Genomic DNA, 23,883 nt, shown 5'->3' on the forward strand with positions numbered 1-23,883 from the left:
TTGTTTTGTTTACCATTTAAACTTTTTATCTTATATTGGAGTATAGCCTATTAACAATGTTGTGATAGTTTCAGGTGCACAGCAAAGCAACTCAGCCATTCATAAACATGTATCCATTCTCCCCCAAACTCTCCTAGCTTATAATATAAATTCAACTAAAATATCATTAAAACAAACAGAAGCCATAATTTGGTGGCTCAGAAAAAAATAATTTTGAAGTTGAAGTTAATAACTGCCAAACATAAACTTTTCCCTGCTAAAAATAACACTAGAGACAGTATTAAGAATATTATAGGATGATGGCTGAATGACTTTTAAGCTTTTAAAAGAGTCTCAGTGATACAATTTTAGTTATATTGGAAAGTTTTTTTGTTGTTGTTTTTGTTTTTGTTTTTTTGCGGTACGCGGGTCTCTCACTGTTGTGGCCCCTCCCGTTGTGGAGCACAGGCTCTGGACTCGCAGGCCCAGTGGCCATGGCTCACGGGCTTAGCTGTTCCACGGCATGTGGGATCTTCCCAAACCAGTGCACGAACCCGTGTCCCCTGCATCGGCAGGCGGACTCTCAACCACTGCGCCACCAGGGAAGCCTGGAAAGTATTTTTATTCTTTATAAACCAGCTATTATTCCTTATGTCTAAATTCTTGGTTGAGAGAAGAAAACATTTGTATATGTCTCTAAACTGGGTCATTTCTATATTTTGCAATTCTCTGTTTTTAAAAATTGCAATTATAAGGAAAAGTCAGAAATATAACCTGAAGAGCAGGAAAGATGAAATATTTAATGCTGTTCCCTAGAGTTTGTCTTCCCAAATTGTCCTTCCAGTTCATAATTATTTCATAAGGATTTTGAATGTTCATATGTTTATTATTAAACATTAGTTCAGGGGACAGTAATTTAATTACTATCATGAGTATAATTTTTCAATATACTATTTTTTATTCCAGAATATTTTGCAAAGCATTGTTTAAAATGGTGCATGCCAACAAAGTCTCCTAACTCCTTAGCAACTACATGCTCTCAAAATTACTTCCAAAAACCAAAATCTGCCAGTAGATATTTGCTAAAAATTAATTTTTCTAGTATTCACCTTCTAAAGTCGTTAGAAAGCTGAAGTATGTTCATGTACCTAAAATGTTTAGAACAATGCCTGGCATGTGGTAAGAGCTCAATTCCTCTTGGATATTGTGGAGGCTGCCCTTAGAACTTTGCCCAATTTCCCCCACCCAGGAAATCCTCTCCCCAAGACATGAGTCTCTCTCTTCAAGAGAAATTTCACTGGTGTGTTCATAGGCAGGATGGAGGGGTGTTTTCATCACAGGGTATGCTGCATTTTAATCCAAAAATTCCCATCTCCTCCAAGTCTTGCTTCACAGACACCAGCCACCACATCTTCTGAACCTCCCCAAGGAAGCCAAGACATCCCCCCCCCACCCACTTCACCAGACTCTCAGCCTCGAGCCCTCAATCCCAGTCTTTTACCGACAGGAATCAAAGTTTACCAGCTCCACCAAACTAGTCCACCCTCACCCAACCTGTCATCCAACTTGGTAAACAGACACCTTCCATGACCAGGACCCACTTTCTTTTTTTATTTTGGCTTTATTGAGGTGTAATTGATATACAAAAAAATTGCACACGTTTACTGCATACATCTTGATGAGTTTGGGCATAAGCATACACCATACACCCATGATATCATCCCCACAATCAAGATATTAAGCATATCTATCACTTCCCAAATGTTCATTATTTGTGGAAATGTTTTTCTTTTTCTTCTTTCTTTTTTGTAAAATGATTAACATGAGATCTATCCTTTTAACATATTTTGAAGTATACAACACCAAGTTGTTAAACGTATTTGCTATGTTTTACAGCAGATCTCTAGAACGTATTCATCTTATATAGCAAAAACTGTATACCCATTGAAAAAGAATGCCCTGGTAACCACCATTCTATTCTCTTCTTCTGTGAGTTTGACTACTTTTCATATAAGAGAAATCATACAGTATTTGTCCTTCTGTGTCTGGTTTAATTTCACTTAGCATAATGTCCTCTAGATTCATCTATGTTGCTGTAAATGGCAAGACTGCCTTATTTTTTAAGGTTGAATAACATTCCATTGTGTATATATATATATATACCACATTTTTAATCCATTCATCTGCAGGACCCACTTTCTTAGGAGGTAACCAATGTTGCAAATAAGGTTACTAGTCATTGGACCTGTGCACACTAGAAGAGCCACACTGGTTGTTCATATTGAAATGTTTCCACACCATGTGTAAATAATTGTTTCCCAGAATCAGCTCCCAGGACACTCCTGCCAGGCCAGACCCTTCCCTGGGACCCCATCGACTGCCTCACAATTCAGCGGCTGAAAGATTAACACCTGCTGCCTCAGAGAGGGTCTCCAATATCCATTCTGATTGGCTCGTTCCTGAAACATATCAGTTGTTAAATATTTTGTATATTGTACTTGCAAGTGGCAAATTATTCTAGATATTAGTATGTTAGAATGAAAAGAAGGTAAGGAGAGAACTAAGAATCAGAGTGGTGTAAGATTTATTAAGAAAGGAAGAGAAAAGCCACCCATCTATCCAGCACCTTCGGGTCTTTGCAGAAGCAGGAACATGGCTGATGATACCACCAGATGTTGGGAAGGTTTGTGGAAGAAAAAAATAGCACTTTAGCAGCCACAGTAGAAGTAGCCTTCACATAGAGGCAGTCTTCATTTTTCAAAAAGGCAGAAACAATACTTCCCTTCCAAGACATGTTTCTGGAATTTTGCCTGGTTCTGGTCCACTTGAATCTGGGTGGACATGTGACTTGCTTGTAACCAAGAGAATATGGTGGAATGGAGCTGCATGACTTCCTGGACTGGATCTTGAGAGGAGATGTAGCCTGGTTGGCCAGAACACTCATGCTTAGAGCTCTGAAGTGCCATGGAAGCTGCCTGACCAAGGCTGACATGATGGGAGGAAGCCCAAACTACCCTAGGTCCTAAGACTACATGAAGCCATGTCCAGCCAGTTCCCAGATGCTCCAACCCCATCACTGTCTAACAGCAACTGTATAAGAAGCTCCAAGCCAGAACTATTCAGCTGAGCCTTTCCCAGATTCCCAAATCATAGAAACCACGAGATAATAAAATGAATGTCTGCATTTTTTGATAGTTGTTATTCAGCAATAGATAACTGATACCCAGCCCTTGGAGAATATCCTAGAATCTTTCCTCAATCATTTCATGTCTCCCTTCTGCTTCCCTCTTCCAGGACTCTGCTTTCTGCTAAGCTTGTCAGGAGTCGTGGCTCACAAAACCAAAGGTAAGTGCTTAAAGCCTGACTTTTCCATAGCCAGAGATCAGAGAGGGCATAGACCAATAATGCACCTGGGACCACTCACATCCTCCAACAATACAGAGGAAGGGGGCTACTTCTGGGAACATAAATGGGGCAGGTTTACTCCCGTAATTCTTTTTAAGTCATCATTTCATCAAATTTGGGTATATTTTAAGTTATCTTTTTTTAATTTTACTGTTATTTGTCTATTTATTTGTTTTTAGTAACCACAGCGTGACAGAGGTAGAGGTAGAACAGTGAATAAAACACACCAAGTCTCATGAAGTAAACATTCTGGTGAGGAGAGACAGAGCATGATGAAAATCATTTCATTCCAGTCACAAGCAAGTCAACAGAAAATGAGCAAGTTCATTCCAGGTTAACTTTAATCCCTTGACGATCTCATTAGATTCTGAATCAGCAAGCCTAGGGTGGAGCCTGAGATTCTACATTTCTAGCTAAAAGTTAGGGATGCATTCTGAGTTGCCAGGCTCTGCACATTTTCCCCCCATCATGTTCCCTGCCTCCACTCTGTGTGAACCCTGGACAGCTCCCAGATTTCTCCACTAGACTTAAGCTTGAGATATTTCCTCAGCCCCCGTTATTTCCATTAATTTTCAAGGGACCTCAAATTAAGATCCTTAGTGATCTCCATCTAAATGAAGTTATACATAGTGTTACAAAGATAACATTTACCCTTATCACCATATACCTTCTGTGGTACTCTACAAACTCAAATTTTTGTAATCATAGCTGACATTTAATATGTTCCAGGCACTGCCTGAAGAACTTTATATGTATTAATTCACTTACTCCTCACATTAACCCATTTTACAGATGAGGAAGTTGAGGCACAGAGAGGTTAGGACACTTGTGCAAAGCCACACGGGTAGTAAGTGGTGGAGCCAGAATCAAACGCAGTGTCCCAGGTCTTAACCAAGTCATTCCCCTTTTATATATTCTGCAATGATCTTGAGAATAGCACAGTTATATTGCATTGAAATATTTGTGTTAAAATTAACTTGTTTAATACCAACCTCAGTCCTTTATCATGCATAAGAATCACACTTTTTTCTGTAGCTTGGGTTTGGTATGTTTAACTTTTTAATGTACTGACGTCTCACAAAAGGAAAAAGGTGCAGCTTCTTCAGCCTTGAGAGGCCTTTGCTCAGAGGCAAAACCAAATGATAACAGGAGAGATTTTGACTCTGGTGACATCTGACCTGCCTCTCTTCTCCTTGCAGGGGCCTGTCGTCAGTGCCCCAAAGATGCTTCCTGTGTCAATGCCACTCACTGTACCTGCAACCATGGATACGTTTCTGAATCCAGGATGATATACTTCACATACCCCTTGGAGACATGTGAAGGTAAAGGGGTAATTTTCAAATCACCTAGAGGTAGATGTGGAAAGAAGGCAGGATAAGGGCTTTGAAGAGGTAACAATAATATGCAATACTGAAACCTCTGCCAACTCAACCTTCACCAAGAAAGAAATTCTTCCATGAAGTCAGAAAAGTGGGCTCTTCCAGAACCTAGTTAGGTCTCAATTTTCTCCTCCATAATGTAGGGATAATAATGCTGACCTCGTGATAGCAGTAAGGGGTTTGAATAAGATAATAATAAATGTAACCATACTTCATGAATCATAAAGCATTGTGCAATTTTTTGTACAATTTTTTTAAGGAGAGAGATTATGTACTGAAGTCATGGCAAAGAAAGAATAAAAGCTTGGGCAGAAACTTTTTTTAGTATAAAGTCCGTGGTCACAAAAGATGCAAGATGCTGCCTCAACGCAATAATTTAAATGTCCAATCCTATGGAAGAATGAACACTCTAGAGTTGAGTAAATATTAGGTTTTTCCCCTTTCCTACTTTTCAACATCCCTCCTGGTTGGAAGCCTACTGTTGGCAATAAGGTGTATAATTGGCTTCTCTCCTCTTTCCCCGCCCAACATTCTACTTTCCTTCACCCAATCTTGCAAAAGTTGTAACCTGGCAGGGAGATGAGGAAAGGGGAGCAGGGAAGTTTTCCCTTGACAATACTATTGTTGCTATTTAGTCTCTATTTTCCTGAGATATAGCACTTTCAATCGTGACAGATTTTGTGGGTTATTTGAGGACAATTCCCCAATCACTCCCCTGAAATTCCCCTGATAACAGCAAATTCCTCCCTACACCTTACTCATCCTGGAGGAATCCTGTGTCTTCTTCAGCTTCTCCCTGATAAAGTCCGTTTGCCACTCCATGTGGCCCTCTCTGAAATAAACTAAGCAACCCCACACCCAAAACATCTCACACATGACCCACATCTAGGTCTTGGGAGATATTCACTCACCCTTTGCCCAAGAAACTTGAGATGAGCAGGTGCAGCAGATCTCTCTTTTCTGCCCAAGTGGCTCACTATTTAGATTTTTCAGGAGGAAACAGGCACCAATCAACTGGGTCCCCATAAAATGCAAAGACAGTGTAATTAGCTGAATGAATTCTTTAAAATCCCTCTCTTGGATTAAGATGAAGAGAAAAGCATCCACACACACTTCTCCTCTTGGGTGGAAGTAGAGGGGCTCACAGGACAGCATCAGCTCTCTCCAAATAAATCCTTCCTCTCTTACTTACCAACTCTTTTTAAACCCTCATATGAATGAAGGCTATAAAAATCATATGACCAGATCCCAGACATCTCCTTCTTTGCAAATATTGCATCATGGCTTGTTCCTCACTTGAAATGCTCCCCTTGTGCTTTTTCTAATGGTAGATCATGAATCATCTTTCCAGTTCCTACTGATTCAATGGGCTTATTCTAATTTTCTATTTCTTCTTGGAATAATTTTTATTATTTATAAGACATCACTTATTTTCCCTAATTTTTAAATTTGTGACCATAAAGTTGCATATAGCATTCTCTTATGGTTATTTTAATCACCTCCTTGAGACTGTGGTATGTTCCCCGTCTTGCTATTTTCCGTCAGGTTTTTTTTCATCAAACTTGTGTGGGTTTATCTTTCTTAATGGTCTTTTGAATTTTTTATCCTTTCTACTATGTTTTTTTGTTTTCTATTTTATTGATTTCAGCTTTAATCTCTTCTTAATTTCTTTTTTCTGGGTTCTTAAAATGAATACTTAGATGCTTTATGTTTTCACCTTTCTTTCTTAAAAATAAAGACATATAAGGTAATAAATTTTCCTCTGAGTATAGATTTAGATATATTCTACAGGATGAAGTATTCTTCTTATTGACCTGTGGATGGTTTGTAATTTCCTTTTGATGTTTTTCTACTCCAAGAATTATGAGGGAGGGTGCTTCCTCATTTCCAAAAGTTAAGATTTTTTGTACATTTTTGCATTATATATTCCTAATTTTATTAGATAATTAAAGAATCATTTCTACTTTTAAATTTTTATTAGGATTTTTAAACTAATGGCTGAAAATCTCTACTTCCTAAGTTTTTATTAGAGATATCTTTGTGGAAGCATATGATTGATTTTATGAAAAAAAAGTATATATTTTATTTTCAAGGAATATAAAATTATTTCTCTCTACATAGGCTTCTATCTCTTTCAGTCTCTATTTCTGTGTGTGTGTGTGTGTGTGTGTGCACGCACGCGAGTGCCTTTGTCTCTCTGACTTTCTGTATATGTGTATTTATTGATTTTATTTACTCATTAATTTCCCCATATCTTTACTTTTTATCCACTAGATCTTTCCTCTGTTTGTATGTGCTTATTGATTGTGGTATCTAGTTCTTCTCTACTCTTATTTATTTTTTATCTACTAGTTCCGAGAGAAGTGAATTGACTATCCCAGTATAATTGTATTTTGATTTGTTCTTGCTTCTTACATTTCTACTTGTTTGTGCGTTCTGTATTTATCTATGTTGTTTGGTGCATACATATTTGTGAATGGAATATAATTTTCTTCATAAAATATGTTAAGTATCGATACATAGTTTCCCTCTTTACCTTGTTTAAAACTTTGAACCTTAAATTCCACTGAGTCTGATATTAATATTATACATTGTTTTATTTCTATTTGAATTCTCCTAGTATCTCTTTGTGCACCTCTTTATTTCCAATATTATCAATCTCCCGAAAACAGTATATAGTTGGGTGTCATTTTTTAACCCATTGTTCCACTTACCTACTGCTGCATAATATAATCCAAACTTATTGGCATAAAACAACTGTTTTATTATGCTCATATGGGTCAGGAATTCAGACAAGCAAAACAGTGATGGCTCTTCTCTGCCCCATGATATCTTAGGCCTCAGATTAAAGTCTCAAATGGCTGGTGGTGACTTGGTGCTCAAACAGTTGAGGGTTAGAATTATCTGAAAGCACCTCTCCTCACATGTCTGTGCCTGGGATGGGATAACTCAAAGACTGGAATCATCTAGGACTGTCAACTAGAGCCCCTATGCTAGATCCCTCCATGTAGCTTCAGCTTCTCACAGTTAATGGTTGAATTCTGAGATGTAATGTCTCAGCATGGAGTTTCCAGAGAGTGAGGCTTCAAAGAGACTCACGCAGAATTGCACGTTTTTTATGACCTTGTCTCAAAGTCCCATTGTAACACTTCTGCAATAGTCTGTTGACTAAAGCAGTCCTGAGCACACTTGGACACAAAGGGATAAGACAATGTGCCCACATCTCAATGGAAAGAGTGTCAAATAATTTGGAAGCCATGTTTTGAAACTGCCACACTCAATATTCTAGTCTCTATTTTTTTCTCTTTTTTTCCTAGTCTCTATTTTAATAGAAGACTTCCATTTATATTTAGTGTATATTAGTCCATTTATATTTAGTGTAATGATTGGCACAGTTACTCCCACAGTCTTACTTTACATTTATTATTAATTTTATATTATTATGATTTCCTCATTTGCCTTTTTCTCTTTTTTTGCATAAGATTTTTTTAACATCTTTATTGGAGTATAATTGCTTTACAATGCTGTGTTAGTTTCTGCTTTATAACAAAGTGAATCAGCTACACATACACATACATCCCCATATCTCTTCCCTCTTGCATCTCCCTCCCTCCCACCCTCCCTGTCCCACCCCTCTAGGTGGTCACAAAGCACCGAGCTGATCCCCCTGTGCAGCTGCTTCCCACTAGCCTTTTTCTTATTTGTGTTTGTTTTATCAAGTTGCTACTAGTTCCATTTTTCCCTTTATTTATTTAGAATTTCTACTATACTTTTTCATCCTATTAATGGTTACTTTCTCTCTTCTTAATTTCATAATCAAACACATATTTCTCTCCTAATATTTGAAACACTCATCAATTATTTTTCCCACCAGGTTGCATTGTTTTCCCTACCAAGATGCTTAATTTTACCCTTACTTCCCCTCCCCCATTAAAGAGACGACATCCTTAAAATACTCTTATTTTACTCCTCTCCTTTCCTCCTCTTCCCTCTAATCTCCCCCACCATGAATTTTCACTTTATTTCAACGTTCATTGCAAAACCCTGCTTCCTCTTCCCTTCATCTTCCTCCAAGTTGAGGTTTCTGTACTTGCTTATTTAATACTTGTTAACTTGTTGTTTGCTTGGAGCATTTCTTCGCATGTTTTCTTCAAATTGGGTACATGGGTAATATCTCTCTAAATTATTGTATAACCTCACCTTTCTTTTACTCTAACAAGTAGATTCTATCTTGCCTGTGTAGAGAATTTTTTAACTCCATCTTCTTACCCCAGTAATCCATCGATACATATCCCAGTAATCACAGAAACTGTCTTCAAGTTTACAGGTTTGCAGTTGGGAATTCCAATACCAGATTGAGTCTCATTCTTTTGTAGTGAATTGTAACTACTTTCTATCTCACATTTTGTAAAGTTTTTCTCAGGAGACCATCCTTACTTTCATTGGCTAAGGGTATGTCACAGGACAACCCTATCTGAAAGGGAGGCTGAGAAAGAGAGCACCTGAGAAATGGGAACAAGATTGCCATGCTTGGCCTCCCAAACAAGGAATAGCTATTGAGCAAGCAACAGCATCAGCTACACTATGTCACACTCTGAAAATCCAAAATTCCCTGTTTCCTGTAACAGACAGGGGAAATCACACATTTTTACTTCCCACTTGACATCGTTGTAAAGGGGCTACAGTGACACTGAGGACTGGAGACATAATGATTTAACAAAAACATTCTAACTCAATTAGTTAGGTTAGCAGATGTATTCATCTGCTCAGGTTTCTATAACAAAATACCACAGGCTGGTGGCTTAAACCACAGAAATTTACTTTATAACAGTTTTGGAGGCTAGAAGAAGTCCAGGATCAAAGTTCTGGCAGATTCTATTTCTAGTGAGACCTGCCTTCTCACTATATCTTCACATGGTCTTTCCTCACTGGGCATAATGGCAGAAGCAATGGTTTGGAGTAGCACTCCTGTGTCTCTTCTTATAAGGATGCTAATACTATCAGATCAGGGCCCCATTCTTATGATCTCATTTAACATCAGTTACCTCCTAAGAGGCCCCATCTCCAAAAACAGCCACACTAGGAGTTAGGGCTTCAACATATGAACTGGGGGTAGGGGAGAGAAACAAACATGGTCAGTATCCCATCTATATGCCCTTGGCATTTTTCATTCCTTCGTACACCAAGTCTGAGGCTTTCTCTCACTACTGAAGACCACTCAGTCCACGCTCAGGACAAATGGAAGTACTGGAGAGTTTACATTCCCTGGCAACATTCCTTCACCAATAAATGATAAGATTTTGTGGATAAATACCCCAGCTCCCTCACTCCTTAGGTAGGCTTACGTGAAGTGCGTGCTCTACACTGCCTCTCAGAGGTTCCCAGAGGAATTGAGCCTCAGTTGCCCACAGTAGAAATTTCCTGGATAATACCCCCTTTATTTTCTGCCTTCCCTTCCCTGTTTCATTTCATCATTTCCGTTCCAGTGTTTTCTGGGACCATCTCCCAAATAAAGTACTTGAACTTGAATCCTTGTCTCAATGTCTGCTTCTTGGAGAACCCAACCAAAATCAATGAAGAAAGGAAAGAACAAAGACAACCATTAGTTTAACTGAGTTGTTTTGGAAAGCCAGGATAGACCCTGCTGGAAACGATACAGCTTCTGGCACATATTTAGATGTTCAATAAATCTTTGTCAAATGAATGACCAAATTTCTCCTTTGTGTTCCAGATATTGATGAATGTAAACCACCCATTAGTGTATATTGTGGTGTGAATGCTGAATGTCAGAATATCAAAGGAAGTTTCTACTGTCGCTGTAACGCTGGATATAAACTCCTCTCTGGGAAAGCACAATTCAATAATTCCAACGAGAACACTTGTCAGAGTAAGAAAATTCTTGTCTTCTTGTCTCCTTTTCTAATTTTTAATTGAGTCTAACACCAGAAAATGTATACTTGTGGTGGGGCCAGGCCATGTCTATTTTCTGGAGGGAAACGGGTGATGGAAAGAGGAGGGGAAAAGGAAAGAAGGAAGTTTATAGAAATAATGGGGTTAAGAAGCCAAGTGAGAGAGTTCCCTGGCGGTCCACTGGTTAGGACTGGGTCCTTTCACTGCCATGTCCCTGGGTTCAATCCCTGGTGGGCAACTAAATCCCACAAGCAGTGCTGTGTGGCAAAAACAAAAAAAGAAGAAGAAGGCAAGTTGGAGATGGAGGTGACAGGGTTGTGGCTGAGAAAAGATTCTTTGAATTGCAAAGTAAAGAAACCCACTCAGGCTAACTTCTGCAGAAAAGATGAGTTTATGATAAAGATGCGTGGAAACGTCTTGGAACTCAAGGGCAATAATACAGCTGGGATTCTGGAATGAACTGAAGCTGGGGACCAAACACTGTCAGAGCACCCCCAGTCTCTCATACTCTGGGTCTGCTCCTTTCTTCTCTTTCATTGCAAACTGCCTTTTCTGACTCCTTGTCCACAGGACAGGAAATATGGCCACCAACAGCTCCAAATCTTACCATTTTTATTGATCCAACCACCCAAAGAAGGATCAATTGATTCTCTCTTGGACATAATTGCATATTACTTGGAAATGTACAAATTGGCCCAATTTGAGTCATATGCCCACCCTCAGATCTGTGACCTTGGATAAGCATGATCACTGTCATAGAAATCATATAGATGGAGATCTATACATAAGAAACATGGGACTTGGCAGACTATCCATGAGGTATTGACTACAGTTGAAATCATAAGAGAGAGGGTCTTTAAAGCTAAATTCTAGGAAACTGATTTGTGGAGAAGCAATAATACTGGTAGATAATATTTATTTCATTTGTACTATGTGCCAGGTACAACACTAAGTGCTTTACATTCATTATTTCATTTATTACATGAGGTAAGCACTGTTATTACAGATAAAGAAACTGAAGCACCCCAAAGTTAAGTAACTTGTTCAAGGTCTGCCAACTAATAAGATGATTTTTAACTTATGTCAGCCTATATTGAGAGTCCACACTCAGCCACTTGCTACACTGCAACATGGGTCTCAGGGAAGCCATAAAAGGGACAAAGCATGATTTTTGTTGCAATAATAATAATAATAGTAATAATCAGTTATTCCTCTTTATCAGTCAAGATCAAACCTGGAAAACAGAAACACACTAGGTCTTTTAAACATAAGTAATTTCATATAGAGAATTGGTGCTGGTGAAGGAAGAGCTGAGAAGTCAAAAGGACAGTGAAGCAACCCAGGGATTAGCAATAGCAGAAATCTGTAGCCATCCTATACCTAGGGGGACAGAAGAGGAAGTGGTATTACCAGGTCCCAAAAGCTGGGTCCATCTGATGAGAGTTGGAAATTTGGAAGATAGACAGCCCTCAGATGGCTATTGCAAGGATTAATGAGATAGTACCATTTAAAGCATTTAGTGCAGTACCTATAAGTATTTGCTAATATTGCTAGATTTTCATCTGATTCTCAGGAAAACCAAACTACACTAACAACCCTGCTCCAGATAGAAAGGTCTGGAAAAGTTCAGGTTGCTCTTTAATATCAAGAGTATGTTGTCCACCAATGGGAGGTGCTCCTGCAAGATTCAGGCCCAGGTTACCCTATTTCCCCAAGTCTCAAGCTGGAGCCCACACCAGGGTCTTGGAGCTGCATGTGCTCCAAATGAGGTCCAGGTGGGGAAGGTGACAGAAATGAGCACAGGGTGCGTAGGAAGGGGTTGCTGTGCCATAAGTCCACCACTAACTCAGACAATCAATAAATGAATTAATGAATTAAATAATGAATAAATGAATTAAAAATTAATAAAAATTAAATATTAAAAATAAAAATTAATTAAAAATTTTAAATGAATTAATGAATTAATGAGTAAATGAATGAAAGAATATGACTGAACCCAAAGTGAATTAGTGTTTTACTAGGCAGCAGGCACCTCTGTTGACAACGTATAAACAGGCTGAGATTTTGCCTGGGTTATGATGTTAATCTGTTAAACTCACCTTATCTTACAAGAAAGAGAAATGCCTTAGCTATTTTCCTAATTTTAAGACATTTTCTAATTTTAAGAGCTCTTTTATATGGATTGAGTCCATCCAGGGTTAGTTACCACCAAGGTTGGTACGTCCAAGAAAGCCCTCACAAAAAAAGTATAGAGCTTTCAACCAAAAGCATGTTTTTCTACAATGAATGTGGTTTCCAATAACAAATATTTTCAGACTCAGGCTGTAAGTAAAAGTTCTTGAACTCTTAAGACAAAACCTTCAATGTACAGGAAAACTCTTTGCTCTTTTTAGCAAATAGACTCAGCTGAAAACCAAGACACAGAATAAGTATAGATTTAACCTCAGTATGATGGTAACAGATATGTAAACATTTGCTAGACTTTTCTCGTCTTTCTAAAATAGAGATGATTATCCTCACAACGTACAATACAAGAAGCAATATACAAAGGTCCCATTAACAGCTGACATTCTAGTCTCAGTTATAATTCCCAGCCAGGCTGAATTTTAAAACCTGAAGCACCGAATTTTCTGTTTCCTCAGCAATTTCAGTTATAATGTTCAGCCAGGTCTGAATGAAAGAATTTGAAGCTTACAATTTTCCACTTCCTCTATGCCAAGGTATCTCTACCACAGCAGTATTGACATTTGGGGTCCCATAATTCTTTGTGGTCAGAAGCCGTTCTGTGCATTGTAGGGTGTTAAGCAGCATCCCAAGCCTCCACGCACTAGATACCTGTAACATCCCCCACCCCAAGTCATGAGTGACCACCAAAAATATCTCCAGCCATTGCCAGTGTCCCCTGGAGGCAAAATCACTCTAAGTTGAAAAACACTGCTCTATACCACGACGGGGAATTTGGACTCTGATCCCCCAAAAGAGCAAATGACCTTGTCAGGAAACATAAAGTGTATGAGTTCAGACCTTCTAGATGCAAAGTTACCCACCTTACCTGCCAACCTCTCCACACTTTTACTTTCAATTCCGACAGTAATATCCTTTGTTGTCTTTTTCAGAAACCACCCCCTCAGAGACAACCAGTAGCACGAAAGAGGTGAGTGGAAGCTGAATCCTGGAACCTAGCCAGGTAACAAATATTTACAAATCTCAAAGCTAGCAAATGGAGGTGAATACTATATATTATATGTGTTGTATATGTCATATACCATATATATGATAATATAAAATATATAATATATATTATGACAACATATTTGATATATGTTAATTATAATATGTGTTAATTATATTATTATAATGTTATCTAATATGTATTATATATAACTATGATATATACATGTATGTATCATATGTATGTATGTTTATTGCTACATATCTCACTATAGAGATAGATACAGTGTGTATGTAAATAAGGGTGTATGTGTATGTGTATATAGGTATGTGTGTGTCTGCCCCCTAAAGAGACGATCTATCCCAAACCAAGAAAGACAGACTAAGCAAGACTGTATTAGAATATGCTGAGCTGTTTTAACAAAGAGGCCCAAATATCCAATGGCTTTAAAAAGATGGATCTTTATTATTTTCTGACTTATCAGTCCAGAGGCAAGGAATCCAGGCTGGTGAAGGGATTCTGCTCCATGAGTCCATTAAGTGTACCCATGGTCTTTCCATACTGTTGCTCCATCATCCCCTGGCATCTTGTCCTCAACTGCATAGCCAAAGCTGGGTTGCTGCAATGCTGCATTCATACTGGTGGATAGAGGGAAGAGGGTTCCAAGGGCAAGTTCTCTGGAGTACAAGGTGAAGAGGGGAGAGTAGAGAGAGGGCCTCTCTCCTCATCTACTCACTATTTGATATGCTAATAATGTCAGGATAACTTCCTTGGAGACATGTCTTTTTTTTTCTTTCTTTCTTTTTTTTGGATGCGTTGGGTCTTCATTGCTGCACGCAGGCTTTCTCTAGTTGTAGCGAGCAGGGGTTGCTCTTGGTTGCGGTGCACAGCCTTCTTATTGCAGTGGCTTCTCTTGTTGCAGAGCATGGGCTCTAGGCACACAGGCTCAGTAGTTGTGGCTCATAGGCTCTAGAGTGTAGGCTCAGTAGTTGTGGTGCATGGGCTTAGTTGCTCCGCAGCATGTGGGATCTTCCCGGACCAGGGCTCGGACCAATGTCCCCTGCATTGGCAGGCGGAGTCTTAATGACTGAGCCACAAGGGAAGTCCCTAGAGACATGTCTTAAGGTGACAACCCAGAAGTCGCATATATCAGAGTCAAACCTAGCTGCAAGGGAGGCTGGGACAATATGGTCTGTGGTTGGGTAGCATGGCCCAGATAAAATATGAGGAATTCATTCAATTATTAAAAGTAAGAGGGGGAAATGGATATTGTAGGACAATTAAGAGAGAGAAACCAAAAAAATGCCTGATATGTAGTAATCATTTAGTGTCTGTAAACTGACTCTGAATTTTAACAACAAGAATGCTCCATGTCTCTGAGAATCTATAGTCTAGCAGAGTGGCCTTGTCCCTTATTGGCCCTACTCCCCACCCTCACCCTGCTCTGCTCCAGAGAAACTGCTCATGCCTTGCCCTCCCAAGCTCCAGGCCTCCAAGTACATGCTGTTCTCTCAACCTGAAACTCCTTTTTCCAGTTCCTCACCTGGCTGGTTCCTCCCATTCTTCCTTAGTCAAGACTCAATTCAGGGGACTTCCCTGGTAGTGCAGTGGTTAAGAATCCACCTGCCAATGCAGGGGACATGGGTTCGAGCCCTGGTCCGGGAAGATCCCACATGCTGCAGAGCAACTAAGCCCATGCACCACAACTACTGAGCCTGCACTCTAGAGCCTTATGAGCCTGTGAGCTTAGTTCCCTGGTCTGGGAACTAAGATCCCACACGCCTCGAGGCAACTAAGCCCATGCACCACATCTCCTGAGCCTGTGCTCTAGAGCCTGCACGCCACAACTACTGAAGCCCGCACACCTAGAGCCCATGCTCTGCAACAAGAGGAGCCACCACAATGAGAAGCACGCGCACTGCAACAAAGAGTAGCCCCCGCTCGCCACAACTAGGGAAAGCCCACGCGCAGCAATGAAGACCCAACACAGCCAACAATTAATTAATTAATTAATCTTAAAAAGACTCAATTCAGGTGTCGTGTCCTCCTGGATGGCCTCCCTAAACTCCTCCATCTTAGTTAATATCCCCCCACTATGTTCTCACAGTAGGGGATGTGGGGTTTAGAAGTGTAGAAAGAGGTTTGAATCCCAGCCCCAGCACCACAATGGCAAGTGACATGGGCAAAATGATGACCTCTCTGTGTTAGGGTTCTCCAGAGAAACAGAACCAATAGGAGAAAAGATATAAAGAGATTTGTTATAAGGAATTGGCTGACAGGCCCTGAAATCTGTAGTCGACAAGCTGAAGACCAAGAAGAGTTGATTGTGTAGTTCCAGTTTGAATCCAGAGGTCTGAGACCCAGGAAGAGCCGATGTTTCCGTTCGAGTTTGAAGGAAGAAAACAATGTCCCAGCTCAAGGCTGGAACTGTCAGTCAGGCAGGAGGAAAATCCCTTCCTCAGAGTTCTTGTTCTAGTCAGGCCTCCAACTGCCTGGATGATCCCCAGCCACATCAGGAAGGACAATCTGCTTTATTTCATCTATCCATTCAGATGTTAATTTCATCCAGAAACACCCTCACAGACACACCCAGAATGATTCTTGACCAATATCTGTGTAACTCATTACCCAGTTAAGTTGAAACATAAAATTAACCTTCACGCTCTTCAAGATCAATTTACTCATCTGTAAGACGGGGGTGGTAATGGCACCCTTGGATAGATGAGCAGGTTAGATGAGGTAATATATGTGTAGTATTTAGCACAGTGCCTGACCCAGAATACATGTTCCATCTATGTTATCCATCGTTATCTCCATCAGATTGATAATAGTTACATGGTGTGCTGTCACCCTCTAGACAGTGAGCTTCTTGAGGGCAGGAATCAGACCAAGTCCACATTGGGAGCTCAGCAACTGTCCATTGAAGTAATGAACAAATAATCATGTTATCAACAGGAGCATTTCATTATAAAGTGTCATTTCCATGTTCCTCAAAAAATTAAACATAGAATTACCAGGTGACATGGCAATTCCACTCCTAGGAATATACCCAAGAGAACTGAAAGCAGGGACCCAAATATATACCCAGACAAAAGTATACTTCAAAAAGATACATATACCCTTATTTCATAGCAGCACTATTCACAATAGCCAAGACATGGAAACAACCTAAATGTCCATTGACAGATGAATGGATAAAGAAGATGTGGTATATATATACAATGGAATATTACTCAGTCATAAAAAGAATGAAATAATGCCATTTGCAGCAACATGCATGGACCTAGAGATTATCATACTAAGTGAAGTCAGTCAGAAAGAGAAAGACAAATACCATATGATATCACTTGCATGTAGAATCTAAAGTATGACACAAATGAACTTATTTACAAAACAGAAACAGACTCATAGACATAGAGAACAGACTTTTGATTGCCAAGGAGGGGGGAGGGCAGTAAGAGAGGTATGGAAGGAGAGTTTGGGGTTAGCAGATGCAGACTATTATATATATTGTAAAATGGATAAACAACAAGGTCCTACTTTATAGCACACGGAACTATATTCAGTATCCTGTGATAAACCATAATGGAAAAGAATATGAAAAAGAATGTATATAAAACTAAATCATTTTGCTGTACAGCAGAAATTAACACATTGTAAATCAACTATACTTCAATAAAATAAACTTTTAAAAGAAGAAAGCAGGGACCCAAATAGATACTTGTACACCTATGTTCTTAGCAGCACTATTCACAATAGCCAAAAGGCAGAAATGACCCAAATGTCCACCAACAGATGAATGGATGAATAAAATATGGTATAGCCATACAGTGGAATATTATTCAGCCACAAAAAATGAAGTTCTGATTCCCACTACGACATGGATGACCTTAAAAACATTATGTTTAGTGACAGAAGTCAGACACAAAAGATCACATAGTGTATGATTCTATTCATATGAAATGTCCAGAATAGGCAAATCCATGGAAACAGAAGGCAGATTTGTGCTTTCCAGAGGCTCGGGAAAGGGAGAATGGGGAGTAACTCTTTAATGGGTTTTATCTGGGGATGATGGAAATATTTTAGAACTACATGGAGGTGATGATTCCACAACATCATGAATGTACTAAATTGTCACTAACTTGATCCCCTGGGGATCAAAATCGCCCCCAGTTAAGAACCACTGGTCTATTTCTAGAAACCTTACCACTTCCTTGTTGGTAAAAGATGCTCATAATAACTAACACTTATATGGTGTTTACCAGGCACAGACACTGTTCTAAAAACGTAACATCTCTTCACTTATTTAATCTTCCCCAAAACTCTATGGGGTCTTAGTTCTGTCCTCATTCTAAACAGGGTACCTGAGGCACAGAGCGACTGAGTGACTTTCCCAAGGTTGCTCAGCAGGTGAATTGTGGGGTCAGGATTTAAACTAGTTGTCTGGCTCCAGCACCTGCTTTCTTGTGTTTTCTTCTGACCCTCTGGATGTGGGACCTATCAGATTGGATTTTTTTTAAATTCTTTATCTCTTCAAAGATGCAACAGGTTGTTGAGGCTATCGAGTCACTTCTCACCAATAAGACTGTATGGGGAATGGAAGAGAGGAGAAACATCACAGCCACGTTCACATCTATTCTCCAGAAAGTGGAATCAGTTATTCTAGAAACTGCCTTGAAAACCCCAGACCAAGAACTCCAGAAAGTCCAAAACCGTACTGTGGGTAAGAAGACAATAAGGCATGATACACACAGGGTTTGGTTACTAACTGGGGTCTGGATTGAGCAATTAGAAAAGTAAATAAGTACTGCATGAGTCCATTAATATAAAATTCTAGAAAATGCAAACTAATCTATAGTGACAGGGAGGAGAGGGCAGGTGAAGGGATGAAAAAAGGGCATGAGAAAAATTTGGAGAAATTGTTGGGGGTGATAGAAATGCTCTCTACCTTGATTGTGGTGGTGGTTTTACAGATGTATACACTCAATGAAACTCCTCCAGTTGTACACTTTAATACATGTGGTTTTTTTTTTTTCGGTACGCGGGCCTCTCACTGTTGTGGCCTCCCCCGCTGCAGAGCACAGGCTCCAGACGCGCAGGCTCAGCGGCCATGGCTCACGGGCCCAGCCGCTCCGTGGCATGTGGGATTTTCCCGGACCGGGGCACGAACCCGCGTCCCCTGCATCGGTAGGCCGACTCCCAACCACTGCGCCACCAGGGAATCCCAATACATGCAATGTTTTGTACATCAATTACACCTCCATAGAGCTGTTTTTTAAAATTGCCAGTGGGGGAATTCCCTGGTGGTCCAGTGGTTAGTACTTGGTGCTTTCACTGCCAGGACCCGAGTGGAGCTGGGAACTAATATCCCACAAGCCGCCTGACATGGCCAAAATTTTTTTTTAATAAAAATAATTTTTTAAAATTAAAAAAAATTTTTAAATAAATAAAAATTGTCAGTGGTTTCTAATCCTGAGTCTGGGATTCTGGCTTGAAGTTAGGTTTTTGGTTTTTTTTCAACCAGTGCTTACATAACTTAACAACACACGTCACAGTGATGCTACTTAAACCATCCCAGAAGGAACATCTTACTATATATTTTTAAAATAAAAATACTTTTATTAGGGAATTCCCTGGTGTTCCAGTGGTTAGGACTCGGCACTTTCACTGCCGGGACCCGAGTTTGGGGAACTAAGATCCTGCAAGCCATGCGGCACAGCCAAAAAAAAAAAAACTTTTATTATACTAGTCACACATATTCATTATATATCTATGTGATGAGATGATATGTCAATTAGCTTGACCTTGGTAATCGTTTCACTATGTATATGTGTGTGTGTCAAGTCTTCATACTGTACACCATAAATATATACAATTTTTGCTTTTGAAAATAAAAATAAATAAAATACCATAGAAAAGCCAAGTATTAAATTTTTTTTAAATTAGGAAAAAACATGTACACAAAACTAAATTGAGACCACCCAAATCTGCCCACAACCCAATCCCCCAATCTGATACCCAGGTAGGCACATGTCTGATGAAGAGACACATGTTTGTTGTGTATGTTACAATTTACATACGGTTGCACAACCTGCTTTCTCACTCACTACATTACTAACATCTTTCCATGTAAATCATATACATCATCATTACCTATGTTACTGTCTTCAATGGCTTATAGAGTTACATTGTATGTATAATTTATTTATACTATATATTTATTTATACTATAATTTATTTATTTCCCTATTCTGGTAAATGCAGGTTGTTACCAAACAACCCCGTGACAAAGACCATTGAAAATTTATCTGTGTGTTTGTTTGATGTTTTCTTAGGATAAATTTATAGAAGAGGAATTGTTAGGTCAAAGGGAAAAAAACATTTTATAGACTTTTGATACATATCACTCTATTGGCCTCCAGAAATGCTGTTTGCTGTGCTTTTTATTCAGCTCAGAGATGTCAGTGTATTTGTGTATGCCTAACTAACCATTTTGTTTTACCAACTTGCATGATAAAGTACTTTATAGTCTATAAACATAATAATTTTTAAAATTGTTTTAATAAAATAAAATTCAGTGTCTAACCTTCCTGGGAAACCAAAATCTGCACAATTTCATTCAAAATTAAACCAGATTACAAGTAACTCTCATCTTTCCTGATTTGGCCAGTTCCTAACTGTTTAATCGATGACCAGTACCCTTACCTCAGGGCCTTTAGTCTCCTCATCTATAAAATGAGATAATAATGCTGCATATAATACACTTACAACTAGGGCTGGTAATTGCTATAATTTTGATTATTCTACTTTCCACTCTTTAGTATTATAAAGTTTTATTTAAATAGTATCATTTTTTATATTCTTATCTACTTTATAATATTATCACTCTTTAAGTGCTATTTTGTTACTTGCTTCTTTTTAACTTTTTAAAACATATACAAAAGGAGACATAATAAGCCTACTGCGCTCATCATCCAGATTGAATAATTTCCAACTCATGACCAGTCTCAGACTGTCTGATTTTTAAGATAAATATTTTCATGAGCTTATTTCCTGCTCTTTTTTTTTCTTTTCTTTTGGCCATGCCATGTGACTTGCGGGATCTTAGTTCCCCCAACCAGGGATCAAACCCGTGCCCCCTGCAGTGGAAGCATGGAGTCCTAAGCACTGGACCGCCAGGAAATTCCCTTATTTCCTGCTTTTCTGCGACTTCATTTTTATTGGAAGCATTGTTCCCCATTAAAGAGATAAGCCATAAATTATTTAATCAGTTCCTTCTTAAACATTTAGGTCACTTCCCATTTTTCACCATTATCATCTTTGCTACTGTGAAATTAGCTACATCTTTCTTGTAGCTAATTCTGCCCTCTTATCCATGATTGTTTTCCTAGAATAAATTCCTAGAAACAGAATTGTTGCTTCAAAGACAATATGCTAGGGAATATTATTTAAGAACTTGGTTTCAGGAGTTAGAGTCGTACTTAAATTCTGAACTTCAGTTTCCTCATCTAAACAATGGTTCCTCATGGCGTTATATGATGCTGTTATAAGATGATGATGTATAAGGATCTTAGTCCAGTGCCTGGCACATCCTAGACATTCAGTAAATTTGAGCTTTTTGTGTAGCTATGCACATTTTTAAAACTTATAATAATGGTAAGCTTGCCCGTTGGTTTTCTTACCAGCTGTTGAAACTCGAGTTGTTACAGACAATTGCTCCAAGGGAGTCACCTTCAAGTTGAACGCCCAAATGAACTCCATGGATATAAATTGCAGTGACGTCATCCAGGGAAACACACAAGGTACATGTGGTGGCTGCATGCAGAATCCCTAAGACACGCAGAGCAATATCACTGTGTGAGTAGTAAGGAAAGGTCCACAATAGGCTCCTCCCTAATGGGTCTGTTACCCTAAAACTGTGTCATTTGAGTCTTTTCCTTAAAAAAAAAATATTTTTAAGGTAGAGGCTTTCTATTCTTCAGCATGAAAGAGACTTCTTTGCAGTTGAGGGGTTGTTCTACCTGGGTCTCAGTTTAGGTTCGCTCAGAAGCAGTCCATGGACAAGTATAAGGAGTTCAATTGTAATGATTTTATTTGGGAGATGATCCCAGGAAGCATCAGTAGGTGTATCAGTCAGGGTTCTCCAGAGAAACAGAACCAGTGGGTGTGTGTGTGTGTGTGTGTGTGTGTGGAGAGAGAGACAGGGACAAAGACAGAGATTTTAAGGAATTAGCTCCTGTGATTGTGGAGGGTAGCAAGTCTAAAATCTAGCCAGCAGGCTGAAGACCCAGGGAAGAGTTGTTGCAGCTTGAGTTGCTCCGCAACAAGAGAAGCCACCGCAATGAGAAGCCCGCGCACCGCAACGAAGAGTAGCCCCCGCTCACCAAAACTAGAGAAAGCCCGCGCGCAGCAATGAAGACCCAGTGCAGCCAAAAATAAAATAAATAAAATAATCTTTTTAAGTAAAAAAAAAAAAAAGAATACCCAATGTAGGATACCATTTATGTGAATTTTTAAACACAGAAAACAATACTGTATATTATAATGGAAACATGCTTATGTAGTAAAACTACAAATGTATTCATGGAAAGGCCACACTTCCACTTCAAGTCCGTGGTTATTTCTCGAGAAGGAAGAAAGAGAATTAAATAATAGTGGGATCTTTAGCCATATCTAAAACATTTTATTTCTTAAAAAATACATAATTCTGAAGCCAATACGACAAAACTATAATATATTTTAAATCTGAGTGTAAATGTCTGTTATGTCTTTTTTATAGTTTTCTAAGTGTTTGAAATATAAGCTAAACTTTTTTAGAAAATAAAGATGTTTTAAAATAACTCATCGGGCTTCCCTGGTGGCGCAGTGGTTGAGAGTCCGCCTGCTGATGCAGGGGACGCGGGTTCGTGCCCTGGTCTGGGAAGATCCCACATGCCGCGGAGCGGCTGGGCCCGTGAGCCATGGCCACTGAGCCTGCGCATCCGGAGCCTGTGCTCCGCAACGGGAGAGGCCACAACAGTGAGAAGAAGCCCGTGTACCGCACAAAAAAAAAAAAAAAAAAAAAAAAAAAATAACTCATCATTTACCACATGCTTGGCACTGTGCTAGGAGCCCTGTGGTTTCCAAATGAAGTATCCGGTATTAGTTACTCAGTAAGTTTAGTGCCTGTTGGAAAAATAGGATTAATCCACAGGAAATAATTAATGGACAGTTGTTTTCTCTTTGGCACGGCAGGGACTGCACTTGAAATACGAATTTGGAGAAAGACACATCAAGCTGCCTGAGGATCTAGGGAAGACTTCCCGAGCCAAAGGCTGGGTTGGAGCTGGGTCTTTGAGTAGGAGTTGTGAATATTTGGGTAGGAAGAGCAGGAGAGGAAAAGTAAACTTCCTAGGCACAACTGAGCCCAGGTGTGGCGATCATGGGAGTCTGGCAGGTATGGAGTGGGAAAGTGCAACAGAAGGAAGGTGGCACTTTTTAAGACTCCATTATTCTGTTTCCTCAGGTCCCAGTGCAGCTGCCTTTGTTTCATACTCTTCTCTTGGAAACATCATAAATGCAACTTTTTTTGAAGAGGTGAATGAGAAAGATCAAGTTTACCTGAGCTCCCAGGTAGTGAGTGCTGCTATTGGACCCAAAAGGAACACATCTCTCTCCCAGCCTGTGATTCTAAGTTTCCAGCACGTGAAGGTGGGTGAAAGCTGCAATTTGTACTTGCTTAGGTTTCATGGATGTTAGACCAAACAATTTTTAAATACTCCCAAGTCAATGATTCTGGACCTGCACTGTGCAATATCATAGCCAGGAGCCAACTACAGTTATTGAGCATTTGAAATAGGGTGAGTCTGAACTGAGATTTTGAAGACTTAGTATTTCCAGGTTTAGATTCAGTATTTCCAGACTTTGAAGACTTAGTAAGAAAAACAATGTGTTAAGCATCTCAATAATTTTATACTGATTACATGTATTGATTTATATCGACATATTAAAAGATATTATTTTGAATATAGTGCTTTAAATAAAATATTTTATTAAAAT

At 39.2% G+C, this 23,883-nt stretch overlaps 1 protein-coding gene across 1 annotated transcript in view; it reads left to right on the forward strand.

The window, feature by feature from the left end:
• Positions 1 to 3,245: 3,245 nt before the first annotated feature.
• ADGRE3 (adhesion G protein-coupled receptor E3) overlaps positions 3,246 to 23,883 on the forward strand; it is a gene marked incomplete at both ends in the record, with an annotated part of 39,356 nt that continues 18,718 nt past the window's right edge. Inside the window, 7 exons of the mRNA XM_079701496.1 lie at positions 3,246 to 3,324; positions 4,584 to 4,706; positions 10,495 to 10,650; positions 13,790 to 13,827; positions 18,385 to 18,568; positions 21,531 to 21,647; positions 23,351 to 23,535. Of these exons, the coding sequence (XP_079557622.1) occupies positions 3,246 to 3,324; positions 4,584 to 4,706; positions 10,495 to 10,650; positions 13,790 to 13,827; positions 18,385 to 18,568; positions 21,531 to 21,647; positions 23,351 to 23,535 (882 nt within the window). The remainder of the gene's footprint in view (positions 3,325 to 4,583; positions 4,707 to 10,494; positions 10,651 to 13,789; positions 13,828 to 18,384; positions 18,569 to 21,530; positions 21,648 to 23,350; positions 23,536 to 23,883) is intronic.

Source organism: Hyperoodon ampullatus (genome assembly GCF_949752795.1).
Source record: "Hyperoodon ampullatus genome assembly, chromosome: 4".
Lineage (NCBI taxonomy): Eukaryota > Metazoa > Chordata > Mammalia > Artiodactyla > Ziphiidae > Hyperoodon > Hyperoodon ampullatus.